Raw genomic sequence first — 17002 nt, forward strand, 5'->3', positions numbered from 1 at the left:
CTGAGGTCAGGAGTTTGAGACCAGCCTGACCAACATGGAGAAATCCCATCTCTACTAAAAATACAAAATTAGCTGGGCATGGTGGTGGGCGCATGTAATCCCAGCTACTTTGGAGGCTGAGGCAGGAAAATTGCTTGAACATAGGAGGTGGAGGTTGCAGTGAGCCAAGAACGTGCCATTACACTCCAGCCTGGGCAATAAGAGCGAAGCTCCATCTCAAAAAAAAGACAAAAACAAAACAAAAAAACCTCCCAGTCTTAACTTCCGAAACCCTTCAAAGGCTTCTCACTGGCCTCATTGAAAAACCCACACCCTGTAAAATGGCTTATCAGATCCCCCCACACACGTGATCAGCCTCAGCTCCAGGTCTCAGCAAATCCACAGATCCAGACACTTTTAACTGTCCTTCTAATGTCCCTCTCATCTTCCTCAAGCTCTTGCCTAAGGCTGTCGGTGCCCCGAACATTGCCCTTCTCTTGATACCCCACCCCTATGCCTGCTCACACTCATCTCCAGGAAGCCTGTCCAGGTTAGGCTCCTTCCTCCATCCTCCACAAATTCTTTTTTTTTTTTTGGGGGGGGGGGGTGGGGACAGGGCCTCACTCTGTCACCCAGGCTGGAGTGCAGTGGCTCAATCACATCTCACTGCAGCCTCAACCTTCCACACTCCAGGGATCCTCCCACCTCAGCCTCCTAAGTAGCTGGGACTACCCAGGCTGGTCTCAAACTCCTGAGCTCAAGCAATTCTCCTGCCTCTGCCTCCCAAATTGTTGGGATTACAGGTGTAAGTCACTACTACTTGTATGTCTCACATCAAAACCCATGTTATACTTTATTATAATTGCTTTACATTCGGGGTCCCACACTGAGTGTGAGCTGGGGGCAGTCAGGATTGATTCGTGTTTTACTTCACTGCAGTATCTGCAGCACCCAGGATGAAGTCCAGGACACCAAAGGTCAAGGTGCTTCATGAGTGAAACTGTAAGGGCCGGTTGTAAGCTGCGCTTCTGGGTGGGAGAAGGTGAGATTGATCTCCAAAGCAAGTCCCCCCCCCCCCCCCGCCCCACACTCTATCAAAGTACCTGAGGCAGAATCCCCAATGGTGCACCCCCAGCGGGCTCAGTGGGTGCTGGTCTGGCTCCTGGGGAAGGCAATCAACTCTGCCCCAGCAGGTCCAGCAGATAGGCCAGATGGGGTTTCAGGGTCCCATGGATGGACAGGGGTTCAGCAATAGCAGCAGAAGGAAACCTAGGGCCATCCAGGTTCTCCAAAAGCTGGCTGCACCCCTGGTCTAGGCCAGGCCGCCATTGGGATCGGTCAGGCCCAGCAAGTCCTCTGCCAGGCTGGTGAGCTCGTTCTCCTCAAGTGCCTCCACCAGGCGCTGCAGCGTGGCGCGGCGGCCCTCGGCCTGCACAAAGCGCCGCAGCAGCTGGAAGGCCTGCTCGTACAGTCCCTCGCGCTCGTACTCGTAGGCCAGCGAATCCAGCGCCGGGTCCCGCAGCGCCCGGCAGCCCCGCTGCAGCGAACGCCCCACCTTGCGCCATTTGAGGCCCACGGAGCGCGCGAACGTCTGTTGGTCCTGCAGGCTCAGCGGCCGGTTCACTGCGGAGGGAATGGGAAGCCGGGTGAGGGCGGGAACCTCCAGCGCCGGTCCCACCCATCCCCACCCGGCAACGACCCCTGCCCCTCCTCAGACCCCAACCTCCTGGTGACCCTGCCTCTCCGCCTGCGCCTCACCTACAGGCTGACCCTGGAACAGAAAAGTCTGGGCAGGTGGCGGCTTCACATCCGACAGAGAGGGCACCGGGGGCTGCGAGGGGGCCGATGTGACCTCCCCGTCGCCACCCTGGGTCCCCGAGCCGCACTTCAGATTTCGCAGCGCATCCTCCAGCTCAGCCAGTTCTTCATCCCGGAGCCGGTCGGGCTAGGGGAAGGGAGCATGCCGTCACGGGGGACTTAGCCGTGGATTCCCGCCCTACACCATCCTGACCCCAGCCGGGCCGCACCTGCTGGGCTAGGATACAACTCAAACAGCGCTCCTCGTCCGCCAGCAAAGCGTCCAGCCGCTCAGCGCCGGCGCGCAGCTCCAGTTGCAGCGCCACGGAACGCTGGGCGAGCGCGGCCGCCAGGCTCCTCTGCAGCGCGGCGCGCAGCGCCCCCTCGCGGTAGGCGCGGAGGAAGCGGCCGCAGGGCTGCCGCCCGCAGAATCGCAGCTGCACGATCAGCTGCGGGTCGCTGCGGTGGATCTTCAGCATCTGCAGCACTTCCGGGCTCCCGCCGCTCTCTGCGGAGGTGGGCAGTCAGGCGCCTGGCGGTCCCCAAGCTCAGTCGTTCTCCAAACGGCCAGAGGAGGGGTGAAGCCCGTGGTGAAGCCCCGTGTCCCATCCCCTGACCTAGGGTGCAGGTACCCCAGAGTACCCAGCTGGGAAGCAAAATTGGGATGCAAACAGCAACAACCCAGAAAGAAGACCAGGACCTGTCACAGGGAGCACCCCAAGACAGAGTGGGTGCCACCTAGTGCAAGCTCTCACGCCCCAAATGAGGGTTGACAAAAGAGAGGGACTTCGAAGCACAGAAAAGGGGGCGTGTGCCCTGGGCAACCAAGCCGTCTGGGTAGGCAGCCAGCAGGGCAGAGGAGGGCAGGAGGTCTCAGGTCTTCGGCCTCCACCAAGCGCGGCTCCCACTGCTCGGGAAGAAGAGCGGCGGCTCTCGCTGCTCTGAGGCCACGAACAGATCCCCCAACCCGCTTCAGCCTCCTGTGGCCTCTGCCCTAAGATGGGAAAGGGGGGCCTGGAAGGGTAGGTACTGGAGAGGGGTCTTGAGCAAGGAGTGCTGGAGTAAGAGAGGAAAAGAGGAGAGAGACAGCCACAATTAGTAGAAAGGAGTGAGCCAGCTGGTGGAGGGGGGCGGGGATGGAGCAAGAGATGTTAGTGCACAAATAGGTAAATCATACACAGTCGAGGACACACGTCTACCGTCAAGGTCATGCCACAAGCAGAGAAGAGAGCCTGCACAGCCAGGGGTCCTCCGTCTTGCTCCTCCCACCCTAAATCTTCTCCTTAAAGGTGGCTAAGCCCAGGCCCACCCACAAAATGCCCCAGGCCACCCCTTCCTCTCCACATGCCCACCCACCCACGCACCTGCCAAGGCAGCCTGCAGAGCCCTGTACACTGCCACCTTCTGCTGGGGGTGCGCGTAGGCATCCGACAGGACCACCTTGTCCAGCGAGGATTCCACAAACAGGTATGCGCTGCCCACCCACTCTTCGTGCCCATTTTGCCCAGCTGCCATCTCACCTCCTGGAGATGCAGACAGTTGGGTATCCAGTTCATCCCCCCTCCCTCTGCTCTGGAGACAACCATCCAGCCCCACGTAGTTCAGCGTCTCCACCACAGTAACCTCAAGTCCCACATGGTTCAGTTGTCCCCACCACTGGTTGGCATACTTGGGACAGGAGTTCACCATCTCACAGGAAGCCCCCTGAGCTCCTGGCCCTGTACTGAGTCCCACCCACCCCAGGCTTGCAGTGAGGACTGTCCCTCCACTGCCTTCTCAGCGAAAGAGCCCAGGGTCACAGTGGAGGGGGAGCAGAGGCAGATCCTGCAATGGGGCTTCTCTGCCTCCTCCTCAGGCCTGTGTGTCTCTCTTACCAACATGGACAAGAGACATCTTCATGCTGGATGGTGCTCATGCCCCAAAGCCAACAAGACCCATATGCTCCTGGCCTTGCCTTCTGAGTAGACTTGAGCCCAGCATCTCTGGAGGACCTCAGCCTAAGACTAAACCTCCTGTCTTCACTTCGAAGGACATCTGTAGTTTGCATCTACCCAGATTCCCTCCTGAAAGCCTGACTTACCTTAGGGACTTCCCTCCTCCCTCTTCTCAATCCATGTGCCTGTGTCCCACTCCCTAGTTCCAGGTCGGGCTTGTGCACCAGACCTGGCTAATCTGCACATTCCATTCACATTTCTGCAGTGATTAGTTCAGAGCAGGGTGTAGGACTTAAGTTGGACCCATGAGAATCAACCCTGCAACTCTGGTTGCGCCAATAGGAAAGAGGCACTCCTTTCCCTTCCCTTGGGACTGAACTGGAAGGAAGAGGTAGCTCTCCTTTAATACTGCTTGGGAAGAGTCTGACTGGGAATGAAGCTGACACAGAAAGAAATAGTCAAGAGATGGAGCAGTGCACTCCCAACCATACTACGCCCCTGGATCCAGCTGTTCCTGAAGCCACTGCACCCTGGACTTTTCAGTTATGTGAGCTAAATAATCCTTTTTTGTTATAAAGCCCTTGGAGTTCAGCTCTGGTCATTTCCAACACAAATTGTTCTATTCCTTCCCTGTCCAGAAAAAGCCAGGGCCCTTGGTGCTAGCATAGTATCTCCTTCCTCCATCTTCTGACAAAAACCTAGCCCTGGACCAGCCGAGGCAAAATTCCCAGCCAGGGAACCACTGCACTGACCCACAGCTCAGTGGTCTCCCAGTTACTACCCCATGAGACAGCAAGTAAGAAACTGCCCTCCCTCTTTCTCACCACCTTACCCTTTTCCTAGAATCATGGGATCAAGGCCCTACCTTCTGCCCCATCAGTCACACTCCTGCACTCTCCAGTCAACAGGGTTTATATATGGTGGGCTAGGAGGAGTGTTGAGTGTTAGCTATGGGGCAGGACAGATGGGGTGGCCCCAGCTGCCATCTGTTTACATGAGGAACAGGAAGCTATCCTGTCCTGGCCTCGAAAGGTGCTGGAATTACAGGAGTAAGCCACTACTCTCGACCTTTGTTTTCTAAATTTTCTTGTTTTTGAGACAGGGTGTTGCTCTGTTACCCAGGCTGGAGTGCAGTGGCACTATCACGGCTCACTGCAGCCTTGACCTTCCCGGCTCAAGCAATCCTGTCACCTCAGCCTTTCAAGTAGCTACGACTTTAGGCATGTGCCACCAAGCCTGGCTAGTTTTTGTATTTTTAGTAGAGATGGAGTTTCACCATGTTGCCCAGGCTGGTCTCAAACTCCTGGGCTCAAGCGATCTGCCCACCTCAGCCTCCCAAAGTGCTGGGATCACAGGTGTGAGGCACCACACCTGGCCTCCTAATCTTTTCATAGAAAACATTAATACTGTGTACTTACACCAAACCACAGTCTGGATAGTAACAGGAAATTTGCATTTTGTTTATCTCTGGGCAGGATGGAGGGAGGTAGGTGGGGGTGGGGAAGGATTGTGGGTGATTTTTATTTTCTTTGTATTTAGCAATATTTTCTGCTTTATGTGAAGTAGACACATTTTCTTTGTATTAAAAGAGCAAAATAAATTTGTTTTCTTTAAAAGCAAAACAAGAAAAAGTGGGAAACTCTGCAGGTGACAAGTGGGTCCATGATAGGGAGCCAGCCACGGAGGTGAGATAAGGGGGAGTCCTAGGAAAGTGGCCTGGGGAGTAGGAGAGAGTGGGAACCTCCCCTGGAAACGTTCCCTCTTTCACATCTTCCTAGCCCCTTGACTTGGAAGTGCTGACCCGATGGTTGTGGTCCCACCCCAAGGGGTGGAAGTGGGGACCAAAGGGGACCAGTGTCTGCCCATCAGGTCTGCAGGGGAGGGTGGGGAGGCAGGGAGTACTGGGAACCTGGAGACTGGGGATGCTTCCTCACACTCACTAGTACCAGACCCATGGGGGAGGTAAGCCAGGCTGAAGGTCGAGTTAACAGGGTAAAGAGGCCAGGGCCCTAGTTTCGCATCCGCCGATTGGCAGCTCTTCTAACGTGTTCTTGCACAGAAGCCCCTCCTTGGGAAGCCCCGCGCCCCACCCACCCGTAGTCGTCCCTTTTTGGGAGGGGCTGAGGCTTCCAGGCTGGGTCCTGAGAACGTTTGGTGGCCGGAGACTGTGGGGCACTTGGGTACCGACCTAACAACGTCTTTCCAGGGGCGAGCCACGCACGGCGCCCCTTGAACACTTAACAGTCCCGGGGGCAGCCCCACCTCTGGCTGGGTGGACAGGGACAGCCTGTGGGCGTGGCCCACAAATGAAAGCCTGCGACTCCTTGCGACCCGCCGGGCACACCCCCTACTCAGCTACGCAGCTCCCAAGCGCTGGAGGGGAGCTTCCCAGGCTCCCACTAGCCCACCCTCAAGCTGGGGTTTCGCACGTGCGAACGGCTGGGGTGGACAGGGGCGTCTCCGCTCAAGGAGGTGTTCAGAACCACCCCTCCTCCCCCACCCTCTCTCCTGCGGGGCCCTACTGCCCCTCGAAAGCGCTGGCAGGGACGAGGAGCCTGCAGGGGCCAAATTCAGTACCGACCCCCGCCTCCCACGGGAACAGCCCAATAGGCCGCCGCCACCAGCTGGCTGGAGCAGCCGCCGGTGACATCTGCGCCGCGCCCACGCTTCGGAGCCAAGATCCACCTCCGCTCCCGCCCGCACTGGGGAACCTACCCACCCACCCACCCACCAGCTGCACTAACCTGGCCGCCTCGGCTGGGCCTGGGTTCCCACGCCCGCCAGGCTCCGCTCTACTCGCGCCGCTTCCGGGTGTGCGCGGAGGCGCTGGGGCGGTGCCCTAGCCCGAGCCTCCTAGTCCGCCCGCGCGTCCTGCTTCGCGGGCTCCCGGTGGCTGCTTCCCGCCCGCTGCCCTCTGCTGCCAGTCCCCTGTCCCAGGCAAAGCCCATCTGGTCCGCTGAGCAGGTAAGACACCAGCGCCCAAGGTTAGACGGCAGGAAGACCGGGACTTTGGGGGTTTGTGATTCTTACGAGGCCGGGGGCTCGTAAGAGCGAGAGCTGCCAGATTTCGGTAGATCAAGGGAGCGCCCCCTGGAGACCAGAATTTTCTGGTGCCCCTGGGGATCCGGCTTCAAGATCGCTGCTGCCAGTGGGCACTCAAAACGGGGTGCCCATGTGTCCCAGGTCCAAGCCCAGCCGAGCGTATCTGAAGCCCCAGGAAACACGTGGCACAAATTCCGGGAGAAACTGTTAGCCCGGAAGATACGGGAACATTAACTGGCGAGTAGTGTGAAGCCTTGTGTACGCAAAACTTCAGGAACCTTAAAACAAGATTGGCAGCCGGGCGCAGTGGCTCACGCCTGTAATCCCAGCACTTTGAGAGGCCGAGGCAGGTGGATCACCTGAGATCAGGAGTTCAAGACCAGCCTGGCCAATATGGTGAAACCCCATCTCTACTAAAAATACAAAAATTAGCCGGACGTGGTGGCGCGCGCCTGTAGTCCCAGCTACTCGCGAGGCCGCGGCAGGAGAATCTCTTGAACCCGCGAGGCGGAGGTTGCAGTGAGCCGAGATCTCGCCACTGCACTCCAGCCTGGGCGACACAGCTAGATTCCGTCTCAAAACAAAACAAAACAAAAAGAAAAAACAAACAAACAAGATTGGCAACTTCAAAGAGGACGCACACTTTTCCAATAACCCATCCCCCTCTAAAGGCTGCTCTCCAGGGTGGGTCTGCGGAGTTCCAGCCAAACCCAAAGTGCCCAGCGGGAGACAGGACTGCTCAGGGGTCGGCACTTGAAACTTGAGCCCCTCAGGCACCAGAACCGTCAGGTCCCAGAGCCCCAAGTTTTTTTTCATCCTGTGGGGCTGTCTTAGGAAGCACCCGGGACATCTCCCCCGCGAGGCGGAGGCGGGGAAGGAGGCGGGGAAAGAGCCTCCCCTCCCGGGGCGGATCCAGCTTTGCCCCGCCCGCACCTCGCTTCCTGATTGGCTCATGGTCCTGACAAGGAAAAGTCTACATTAACGCTCCCGCCTTATTAACCCTGTAGTCACTTTCTACTAACCGGCCGGGTTAAGAACGGGTTTCTCAGGCCGAGCGCCGTGGCTCATCCCCGTAATCCCATCACTTTGGGAGGCCGAGGCGGGCCGATCGCTTGAGCCCAGGAGTTCGAGGTCAGTCTGGGCAACAAAGCGAGACCTCGTATCTGAAACAAAATTACAAAAATTAGCCAGGCGTGGTGGCGTGCCCCTGTAGTCCCAGCTACTCGGGAGGCTGAGGTGGGAGGATTGCTTGAGCCCGGGATACAGAGGGTGCAGTGAGTTGTGATTGCGCCACCACTGCACTCCAGCCTGGGTAAAGTGGGAGACCCTGCCTAAAAAAAAAAAAAAAAAAGAGGTTGGGGGGTGAGTTCTCAACGTGGAACCTGTGGAGTCACCGGGGACTTGTTGAAATGCAGATTCCTGGGCCTTACCCTTTCCGGAGAGCCTGATTTAGTAGGTGAGGCTGTGAAATCTGCTTTGTGAACAAGTGTTCACAAAGCAGTTATCTGATGCCCCACGCTGTCTGAGAGGCCCTCAGTTACTCAGGCCACAAACATTTGTACACCTAAGATGGGTCTTCCCGCAACACTTTGCGCCTTCCTAAGCCCAGAGACGTCCCTTTCTCTCCAGGCCGGAGCTATTGGGAGTGGCGGATCCTCCCACCCCAGCCGGATCCGGGCCATGGCCGAGACTGGAGAGGGACTGCCAGAGGAGGTGTTGGCACTCATCTTCTGCCACCTGCCCCTGAGAGACCGTGCTGCCGCCGCCAGGGTCTGCAGGGCCTGGGCCGCCGCTGCTACCTGCAGCACCGTGTGGCACGACACAAAAATCAGGTGAGCCTGCTCCTCGACACTCCCCTCCCCATGGCCCACTCACCTTCTCTGTGGAGTCGTGGGCTAGAGATTCAGGTTGACTCCCCCATATTTAAAAATAATTGCTGGCAGGGTGCGGTGGCTTATGCCTGTAATCCCAGCACTTTGGGAGGCCGAGGGGGGTGGATCACCTGAGGTCAGGAGTTTGAGACCACCCTGGCCAACATGCTGAAATCCCCTCTCTACTAAAATACAAAAACTAGCCGGGTGTGGTGGTGGACGCCTGTAATCCCAGCTACTTCGGAGGCTGAGGCGTGAGAATCGCTTGAACCCGGGAGGCGGAGGTTGCAGTGAGCCAAGATCCCGCCACTGCACTCCAGCTTGGCGACAGAGTGAGACTTTATCTCAAAATAATAATAATAGTAATAATAATAATTGCTGACATGTATTGACTACCTAATATATACCAACCATTGTTTTTAAGTGCCTTACATATATTAACTGATTTAATCTTTACGAAAACCTGTGTGGTAAATAGGTATTTTCATTACCTCCATTGCCCAGATAGGAAGCTGAGGCAGACAGACTTAATCACTTCCCACAGGTCACTCAGCTAGGGAATGGCAGGGGCGGAATTCGAACCACGCCAAGACTTCTTAGAGACAGCTGAGAAAGCCCGGTTCCTAAAATATCATTGGCTCTCCATGTCCAGGTTTCATCCTGTGGCAGACGCCACTGAAATCTTCTAAAAGGATAGGATGCGAGTTCCCTCCTTTGGGGCAACAGTCGTGGTCTGGACAGAGACGTGGGGAGGGAGGCAGGAAATGGGATGGCAGCTGGAATCCCAGCTAAGGGGTGGATAGAGGGTTCTTCCCTGGTTGCGGGGACTCAGCCGAGGCCTTTTCTGCACGGCTCTAACTCAAGTTGCGAATGTGAGCTGGAAGGCATGCTGCCACTTTATCTGTCCACCTGCCTGGACCACGTTCACAACCTCCGGCTGGAATTTGAGCCATCGAGGGAGGCGAGCCGCCGGGCGGCCATCGAGCTGCTGATGGTTCTGGCGGGCCGTGCCCTGGGGCTGCGAGGCCTGCGCCTGGAGTGCCGCGGAGAGAAGCCGCTCTTCGACGCGGGCCGCGACGTCCTGGAGGCTGTGCACGCTGTGTGCAGGGCGGCCCGCGAGCTACGCCACCTCGACCTGCGGCGCTTGCCCTTCACACTGGACGACGCGCTAGTGCTGCAGGCGGCGCGCGGCTGTCCCGAGCTCCACAGCCTTTTTCTGGACAACAGTACCCTAGTGGGCAGCGTGGGTCCTGGCTCAGTGCTCGAGCTACTGGAGGCTTGCCCGCGCCTGCGCGCTCTCGGCCTGCACCTAGCCAGTTTGTCGCACACCATCCTCGAAGCGCTGGCGGCGCCAGACCGCGCGCCTTTCACGCTCCTGGCTCTGCGGTGCGCGTGCCCCGAGGATGCACGCGCGTCCCCGCTGCCCAACGAAGCCTGGGCAGCGTTGCGCCGCCGCCACCCTGGGCTGGCAGTGGAGCTGGAGCTGGAGCCCGCGCTGCCCTTTGAGAGCGTGACGCGCGTCCTGCAGCCAGCGGTCCCCGTGGCTGCTCTGCGCCTCAACCTCTCAGGCGACACCGTAGGCCCAGTGCGCTTCGCAGCGCACCACTACGCCGCAACCCTGCGCGCACTCGAGGTGCGCGCAGCCGCCTCAGCCGAGCTGAACGCCTCGCTGGAGGAGCTGGCGGCGCGCTGCGCGGCCCTGCGCGAGGTGCATTGCTTCTGCGTGGTGAGCCACTCGGTGCTGGAAGCCTTCCGCGCGCACTGTCCGCACCTGCGCACCTATACCCTCAAGCTCACGCGTGAGCCGCATCCCTGGCGGCCCACGCTCGTGGCGCGATTGGGCGACTTCTCTCCCCCGTCCCCGCAGACGTAAGCGCTCCGAGATGGGACGGATGTGCCCAGGCACGCCCCGACTGCTAGTGCCTTCTTTCGGGATTGTTGCCCGCCCAGGTCTTTACGGAGTTGGGAACTGTGATGGCATCGGGACCAGTCCTGGGCGCCCTCAGACCACTCGGCTGCTCTTACCCTCTGCAGACGCCCCACCCGCTCGGTCCTGGACACACTGCCCCCCTTCTTGCCTCCACCCCTCTGCGGACTCTGCATCTCTGCGGCCCTGGCGCGGGGAGAGGGAGGGCACAGGCGCGGGCCGGGCCTCAGGGGTGAGTGTGAAATAAACAAATCCTGCAGTGTTTCTGAGAGTCCTGTTAAAGGCGGGGTCGGATCTGAAAGGGAAGGGCAGGGAACGCACGGGGGACCGGAGGAGCCATCCCGGCAGAGGTGGGGTTTCCTCAGGGTCCTCTGGACTGACACAGCTGCGGGGGGTCAGGGGCGGGACACTCGCACCTTGGAATGACTACGTCCAAGGGCTTGGGGGGGAGCCCCACCTTCCTTTCTGCTTCCCCTGCCTGGGGCTTCACTGTGCCTCTGGCCATTACCTTCTAGCACTTGCCCAGCCCACACCAGGTCGCGCACCGGCTATTTCTCCCGTAGAACAGAGAAGGAAATAGAGGGACTGAGAAGGGTGGGACTCGAACCCAAGTCTCCCACTCGCCCCCCCCCCCCCCCACTCCACTCCACACATCCCATCCAGCCAGCCTTTTCTGCCTGCTGGTGCCTCGGCCGCTGTCCCAGCCCCGCCCCGCGGGCTCGCACGTGGCCCCCGCCTGACCCGGCGCCCCGGGGCGGAGTGGGGCGGAGCGGGCGGCAAACGCAGCACTTTCCGCGGCTTTGACGAGCCCACAGCGGCCGGGCCCAAGCGCTGAGCCGGGCCGAGACTGCACCATGCAGGAAGCGCCAGCAGCGCTGCCCACGGAGCCAGGCCCCAGCCCCGTGCCTGCCTTCCTCGGCAAGCTATGGGCGCTGGTGGGGGACCCAGGCACAGACCACCTGATCCGCTGGAGCCCGGTGAGGGCCGGGGCCCCTCGATTCCCCCAGTGGTCCCGGGGTCCCTCCACGCCAATGAACACCCATGCCCGCCCAACCCCCGCGTGGGACTGGCCGTGGATCCCCAGATTCAGCCATGCAGGGAAGTTCACCGTGGAGGGGGCGTTCGAGACGGGGGTTTCCTCTGCGGCCGAAGAAGGCAGCCTTCTGGAGACCTAGAGCCCGAGGGACCTTCGAGGCCATTTAGTTCCCACCCTACCCCATCCGACAGATGGGAAAACAGAGGCCAGGAAATGGGAAGGGCTGGTCTAGTTCAGGGCACACTGAGGGGCTGGGGCCTGTCCAAGGCTGGAACCCCGTCAGCCTCTCCTTTCTGAGAACCGAGCATGGAGTCAGGGTCTGGCTGGGGATAGGGACTCACTGGTTGCTCCAGGCCAGGCCTCGGAGCCCATTCTGGCCTGGCCTCGACCCATGTCCCCGTAAGCGGTAGGCCTGGACCCCAGAGTGAGTGTGTGTGCGCACGCCGGAGCGCAGGACTGGCCGTGGGCGGGCACCGCTCACCCTCTTGGTCTCCGCCCGCACGGTGGGCGGGCGGCGTTCTTGGTAGAGCGGGACCAGTTTCCTCGTAAGCGACCAGAGCCGCTTCGCCAAGGAAGTGCTGCCCCAGTATTTCAAGCATAGCAACATGGCGAGCTTCGTGCGCCAACTCAACATGTGTGAGTCCCTACGGCCAGGCAGGGAGCGGGGATGGGGGATTCGGTGCCGGGGATGGGGCGACCCACGCCCCCACGCCCCACTCCCCAGACGGTTTTCGGAAGGTGGTGAGCATCGAGCAGGGCGGCCTGCTTAGGCCGGAGCGCGACCACGTCGAGTTCCAGCACCCGAGCTTCGTGCGCGGCCGCGAGCAGCTACTGGAGCGCGTGCGGCGCAAGGTGGGGGCGGCCTGTGGGAATGAGCAAAGCGGAGGAGGGGTGCTGGGACTGCCGTCCTTGCTCCTGCGACCCAGTCCCGACGGTGCCTCCCGCCCGCAGGTGCCTGCGCTGCGCGGCGACGACGGCCGCTGGCGCCCGGAGGACCTAGGTCGACTACTGGGCGAGGTGCAGGCTTTGCGGGGAGTGCAGGAGAGCACCGAGGCGCGGCTGCGGGAGCTCAGGCAGTGCGGGGGCGGGTGGGGAAAGAGGGGACGGGGGTGGAGGGTTCGGGATGAGACCATAACTGGCCGGCAGGCGGTTCTGGGCAGCCCCTTCCTCTCTCTGGCCTTGGCGCTTCCATCCAGGCTTACGGGCGATCTCTAGGATGGCCAATCATCGGGGTGGTCTCCTGGGTCCCTGGCCTCGCCATTCTGTGGGGGGTGGTGACTGGGCGAACCCTCAGATGCCTCAGCACCCTCCCACCCCTTTCTCAGGCAGAACGAGATCTTGTGGAGGGAGGTGGTGACACTTCGGCAGAGCCACGGTCAGCAGCACCGGGTCATTGGCAAGGTGTTCCTCTCCCTGATGCCTCACTTCTCCCTCCCATTCCTCGACACCCCATTCCACCGCCCAGTCCCCCGGCGCCCCTGGTTAAACCTCCCTCCCTCACCTGGAAGTGCAGGGGTGGGAGGGGTGTCCAAAGTATGAATTAACCCTTTGCTTTCTCTTCAGCTGATCCAGTGTCTCTTTGGGCCACTTCAGGCTGGGCCGAGCAATGCAGGAGGCAAGAGAAAGCTGTGAGTGAGAAAGCCAAGAAGACCCGCACCCACTTCCAAGACCCCCCAGAAGTCCCCTTGCAAGGACCCCTTCTCCTCCAGAAACTCCTTCATCAGGAATCCTCATTCCTCCCCCTGCACTACAGGCTTCCTCACCCCATCTAGGATCCACTTCCCCCAAACTCTGCCACCTGATACCCCCACTCCCAGATCCTCCCATTCCAGGACCTTATTCCCAAATTCCTGCCCCAGCAGCCCCTTGCCCCTCCCCACAAGGCTTCCCAACAGCTGAGGGCCTGGGGCTCAAACCAGGTTCCCTCCCGCCCCTCTCTGCCTGCAAAGGGCCCCCATCTCTGGGGGGAGCCCCTTCCACCTCCAGCATGTGACTGACACCCTGGCAACAGGCCTCAGCTCTGCTGACTTGGCTGCTGGGGCCTGAGGGAGGGAGGGAAGTGCAGGCCGAGGGGCATGGGGGCTGACCCTGCCCCACGCCTGCCTGTGCCCTGGTCGACCACACAGGTCCCTGATGCTGGATGAGGGGAGCTCATGCCCAACACCTGCCAAGTTCAACAACTGCCCTCTACCTGGTGCCCTTCTGCAGGACCCCTACTTCATCCAGTCGGTAGGTTTGTCTTCTTCCCCCTTCCCAAGGGCATGGCTGGGCTTATGGAGAGCCTGTTCCTTCTCCCCATCCCCTAAAAGGAAGAGAAGATGGAAGCCAGCCTTCCCCCCAACCAGACCCAGGCCCTCCAGCATGGACTGAGCCTCTTCCCTCAAACCTTCTCCCTTAGACCTGGCCCAGGTGGGTGTTGGTGGGGTTCTGGCTCTCCCTGTACCTACAGGCCAAGGGCTGGGCCTAGCCTTCTACTTACAGCCCCTCCCAGAGACGACTTTGGGCCTCAGCCCTCACAGGGCCAGGGGCCCCATCATCTCTGACATCCCAGAAGACTCTCCATCCCCTGAGGGGATCAGGCTTTCTCCCTCCAGTGATGGCAGGAGGTAAGGGGGACAGGGCTGCCCCTGGGGGGCCTGTGGGGGAGAGCCTGGCAGCCCAGATGGCTGTGGGGGTAAAGGGAGAAATCAGTGCCAGGGTCTGGTTGAAGCTTTTCTCCGGTGCAGGGAGAAGGGCCTGGCACTGCTCAAAGAAGAGCCGGCCAGTCCAGGGGGGGATGGCGAGGCCGGGCTGGCCCTGGCCCCAAACGAGTGTGACTTCTGCGTGACAGCCCCCCCACCGCTGCCTGTGGCTGTGGTGCAGGCCATCCTGGAAGGGAAAGGGAGCTTCAGCCCCGAGGGGCCCAGGAATGCCCAACAGCCTGAACCAGGGGATCCCAGGGAGATACCTGACAGGTGAGCAGAGCCCCAGCTGGACCATGAGCCCTGTGATAGAACAGCCCTTACCAGCCCACAAAGCTTCCTAGCCATTTGACTCCGTGATACTCACCTGATTTCTTGGCCCCAGCATCAGAGTCCTGTGGAAAGCAAAGCCTCCCAGTCAGGGCACTCAGCATCTGTGGAAGGGCTTAGGAACCTACATATTAAATGAGTTCCCTGGGGTGATTGTAAAATACACAATAGTTTAAGAAGCATTGGTGGCTATGATTATGGCTCATGCCTGTAATCCTGGCACTTTGGGAGGCTGAGGTGGACAGATCACTTGAGGTCAGGAGTTCAACACCAGCCTGGCCAACATGGTGAGACCCCCCCAACCTCTGCTAAAAATACAAAAATTAGGCCGGGCGCGGTGGCTCAAGCCTGTAATCCCAGCACTTTGGGAGGCCGAGACGGGCGGATCACGAGGTCAAGAGATCGAGACCATCCTGGCTAACACGGTGAAACCCCGTCTCTACTAAAAAAAAAAAAAAAAATACAAAAATTAGCCAGGCGTGGTGGCGGGCGCCTGTAGTCCCAGCTACTCGGGAGGCTGAGGCGGGAGAATGGCGGGAACCCGGGGGGCGGAGCTTGCAGTGAGCTGAGATCCGGCCACTGCACTCCAGCCTGGGTGACAGAGCGAGACTCCGTCTCAAAAAAAAAAAAAAAAAAAATACAAAAATTAGCTGAGTGTAGTGGCATTTGCCTGTAGTCCCAGCTACTCAGGAGGCTGACGCAGGAGAGTCACTTGAACTTGGGAGGTGAAGGCTGCAGTGAGCCCAGATGGTGCCACTGCACTCCAGCCTGTGTGACATAATGAAACTCTGTCTCAAAAAAAAAAAAAAAAAAAAAGAAAAAAAGAAAAAGAAAGAGAAAGAAGGAAAGAAGGAAAGAAAGAAGAAAGAGCGAGACAGAGAGAAAAGAAAAGAAAAGAAAAGAAAAGAAAAGAAAAGAAAAGAAAAGAAAAGAAAGAAGCATTGATATTGACATTTACATAGGGAGGGGAGGGGTCCCAAAGCCCCAGCTCCACCACCCAAACTCCAGGTCCCAGGTAGGAAGCAGAGGCACTTTCTCTGTGCCCCTTTATGGCAAGGGTGGGGAGGTTGGGGGTAGAAAAAGGATAGGGGTCCTCTCCTATCATTTTCTAAATGTTGGGGGATTTAAATCTTGATGCATCTGGGTTCCTTGGGAACTTAATGGAGGGTGTACACTGCAGGCCAAAAGCAGTTCTCTCAAAAGCAGTTCTCTCTGCACAGGGGGCCTCTGGGCCTGGAGAGCGGGGACAGGAGCCCAGAGAGTCTGCTGCCTCCGATGCTGCTTCAGCCCCCTCAAGAAAGTGTGGAGTCTGCAGGGCCTCTAGATGTGAGTACCCCTTCTGCTGAAACAGGGGCATGAAACCTGGTGGGGTCTAGCTCTCTGTGGAGCCTGGAGAGGGCACCACTGACCCAGAGCTCTCCTCAGGTGCTGGGCCCCAGTCTCCAAGGGCGAGAATGGACCCTGATGGACTTGGACATGGAGCTGTCCTTGGTAAGAAGTGGATCGGGGAGGGCAGAGGCCAGGGGTGGCTGAGCCAAGCCCTCTGGCCCGTAGCTGTTCTCTGTGAGCCAGAGCCATGTCTCTAGGAGAATTGCCGCAGTGATTTCCCAGCTGTTCCCCTCAGCTGCTAGGTCCCCTCCCCAGCTGCTCCCTGCGGTTCTCATGCAGATGCAGCCCTTGGTTCCAGAGCGGGGTGAGCCTGAGCTGGCGGTCAAGGGGTTAAATTCTCCAAGCCCAGGTAATGGTTGTGATGACTCATACCTGGGAGGACGCCGTGATTGGGCTGAGCTACCTTGATTGAGTGAGGGGGCAATCTGCAATTTGCAGGGAAATCCTGAGTTCAGGCTGCCCTGCAGAGCGCGTTCATTGAGCCCCCCGTGCCCTCACCACTGGGCGAGAGTGGGGAGGTTAAGAATGGATGCTTCATCCTAACTGAGCAGAAGGCAGGCAGGCAGGGCTCTCCTTCCCTGAAGAAAGGAGGGGGAACCTTTCCCCTGGTGAGCACAGCCCCACTTCTCCTAGGGAAGGACCCCACGCTCGGGGCCCCACTCCTGCTGGATGTCCAGGCAGCCTTGGGAGGCCCAGCCCTGGGCCTGCCTGGGGCTTTAACCATTTACAGCACTCCTGAGAGCCGGACCGCCTCCTACTTGGGCTCTGAAGCCAGTCCCTCCCCCTGAGACCCCGCGCCTCTGAAGGGGCTTGGAACCAGTCCGCGGCTGCACATCCTTCTTGGCTTCCTGGCGCCCCCTGGCGGGAGTGAGCGAAGCCCCTGCTATTCAACGGCCTCTCTCCACTACCCCGACGAACCCTGCACATAAACTCCATTTTTTTTTTCTGTTTCGGATCTCTTTTCTCTATCGACCAGGCAGCACAGGAGTTGTGGGTGGGGGGTGATTTTGCACTGT

The 17002-nt window shown here is 59.3% G+C and overlaps 3 protein-coding genes and 1 long non-coding RNA gene across 6 annotated transcripts; 2 read left to right on the forward strand and 2 right to left on the reverse strand.

Annotated features, from left to right (window-relative positions):
• Positions 1–811: 811 nt before the first annotated feature.
• TRADD (TNFRSF1A associated via death domain) lies at positions 812–6554 on the reverse strand. Of its 2 annotated transcripts, XM_007994018.3 has the most exons (5): positions 6455–6554; positions 3141–3299; positions 2007–2284; positions 1738–1924; positions 812–1602 (listed from the first exon to the last, which is right to left on the reverse strand). In XM_007994018.3, the coding sequence occupies exons 2-5, from the start codon at positions 3289–3291 to the stop codon at positions 1292–1294; spliced, it is 927 nt and encodes a 308-aa protein (XP_007992209.1). In that variant the 5' UTR covers positions 3292–3299; positions 6455–6554; the 3' UTR covers positions 812–1291. The 2 variants fall into 2 exon arrangements, with proteins under 2 accessions (XP_007992209.1, XP_007992208.1); XM_007994017.3 differs by lacking the exon at positions 6455–6554 and having other exon boundaries at positions 3141–6408.
• A 16-nt stretch (positions 6555–6570) lies between these two features.
• On the forward strand, positions 6571–10814 carry FBXL8 (F-box and leucine rich repeat protein 8). The gene is made up of 3 exons (XM_007994020.3): positions 6571–6674; positions 8382–8584; positions 9488–10814. Exons 2-3 carry the CDS (start codon positions 8433–8435, stop codon positions 10494–10496), a joined length of 1161 nt encoding a protein of 386 aa, XP_007992211.2. The 5' UTR covers positions 6571–6674; positions 8382–8432; the 3' UTR covers positions 10497–10814.
• Positions 10815–10904: 90 nt separating this feature from the next.
• HSF4 (heat shock transcription factor 4) lies at positions 10905–16932 on the forward strand. Of its 2 annotated transcripts, none has more exons than XM_007994026.3 (13): positions 10905–11527; positions 12114–12222; positions 12311–12438; positions 12538–12662; positions 12912–12987; positions 13150–13214; positions 13713–13815; positions 14054–14192; positions 14417–14540; positions 15818–15923; positions 16023–16088; positions 16266–16335; positions 16620–16932. In XM_007994026.3, the coding sequence occupies exons 1-13, from the start codon at positions 11405–11407 to the stop codon at positions 16772–16774; spliced, it is 1389 nt and encodes a 462-aa protein (XP_007992217.1). In that variant the 5' UTR covers positions 10905–11404; the 3' UTR covers positions 16775–16932. The 2 variants fall into 2 exon arrangements, with proteins under 2 accessions (XP_007992217.1, XP_007992216.1); XM_007994025.3 differs by having other exon boundaries at positions 14068–14192; positions 14313–14540.
• On the reverse strand, positions 12702–13932 carry LOC119627684 (uncharacterized). The gene is made up of 3 exons (XR_005243895.2): positions 13778–13932; positions 13088–13180; positions 12702–12848 (listed from the first exon to the last, which is right to left on the reverse strand). It is a non-coding gene; the product is annotated as an uncharacterized lncRNA (long non-coding RNA).
• Positions 16933–17002: the final 70 nt, after the last annotated feature.

This window comes from Chlorocebus sabaeus, chromosome 5 (genome assembly GCF_047675955.1).
Source record: "Chlorocebus sabaeus isolate Y175 chromosome 5, mChlSab1.0.hap1, whole genome shotgun sequence".
Taxonomy (NCBI): domain Eukaryota; kingdom Metazoa; phylum Chordata; class Mammalia; order Primates; family Cercopithecidae; genus Chlorocebus; species Chlorocebus sabaeus.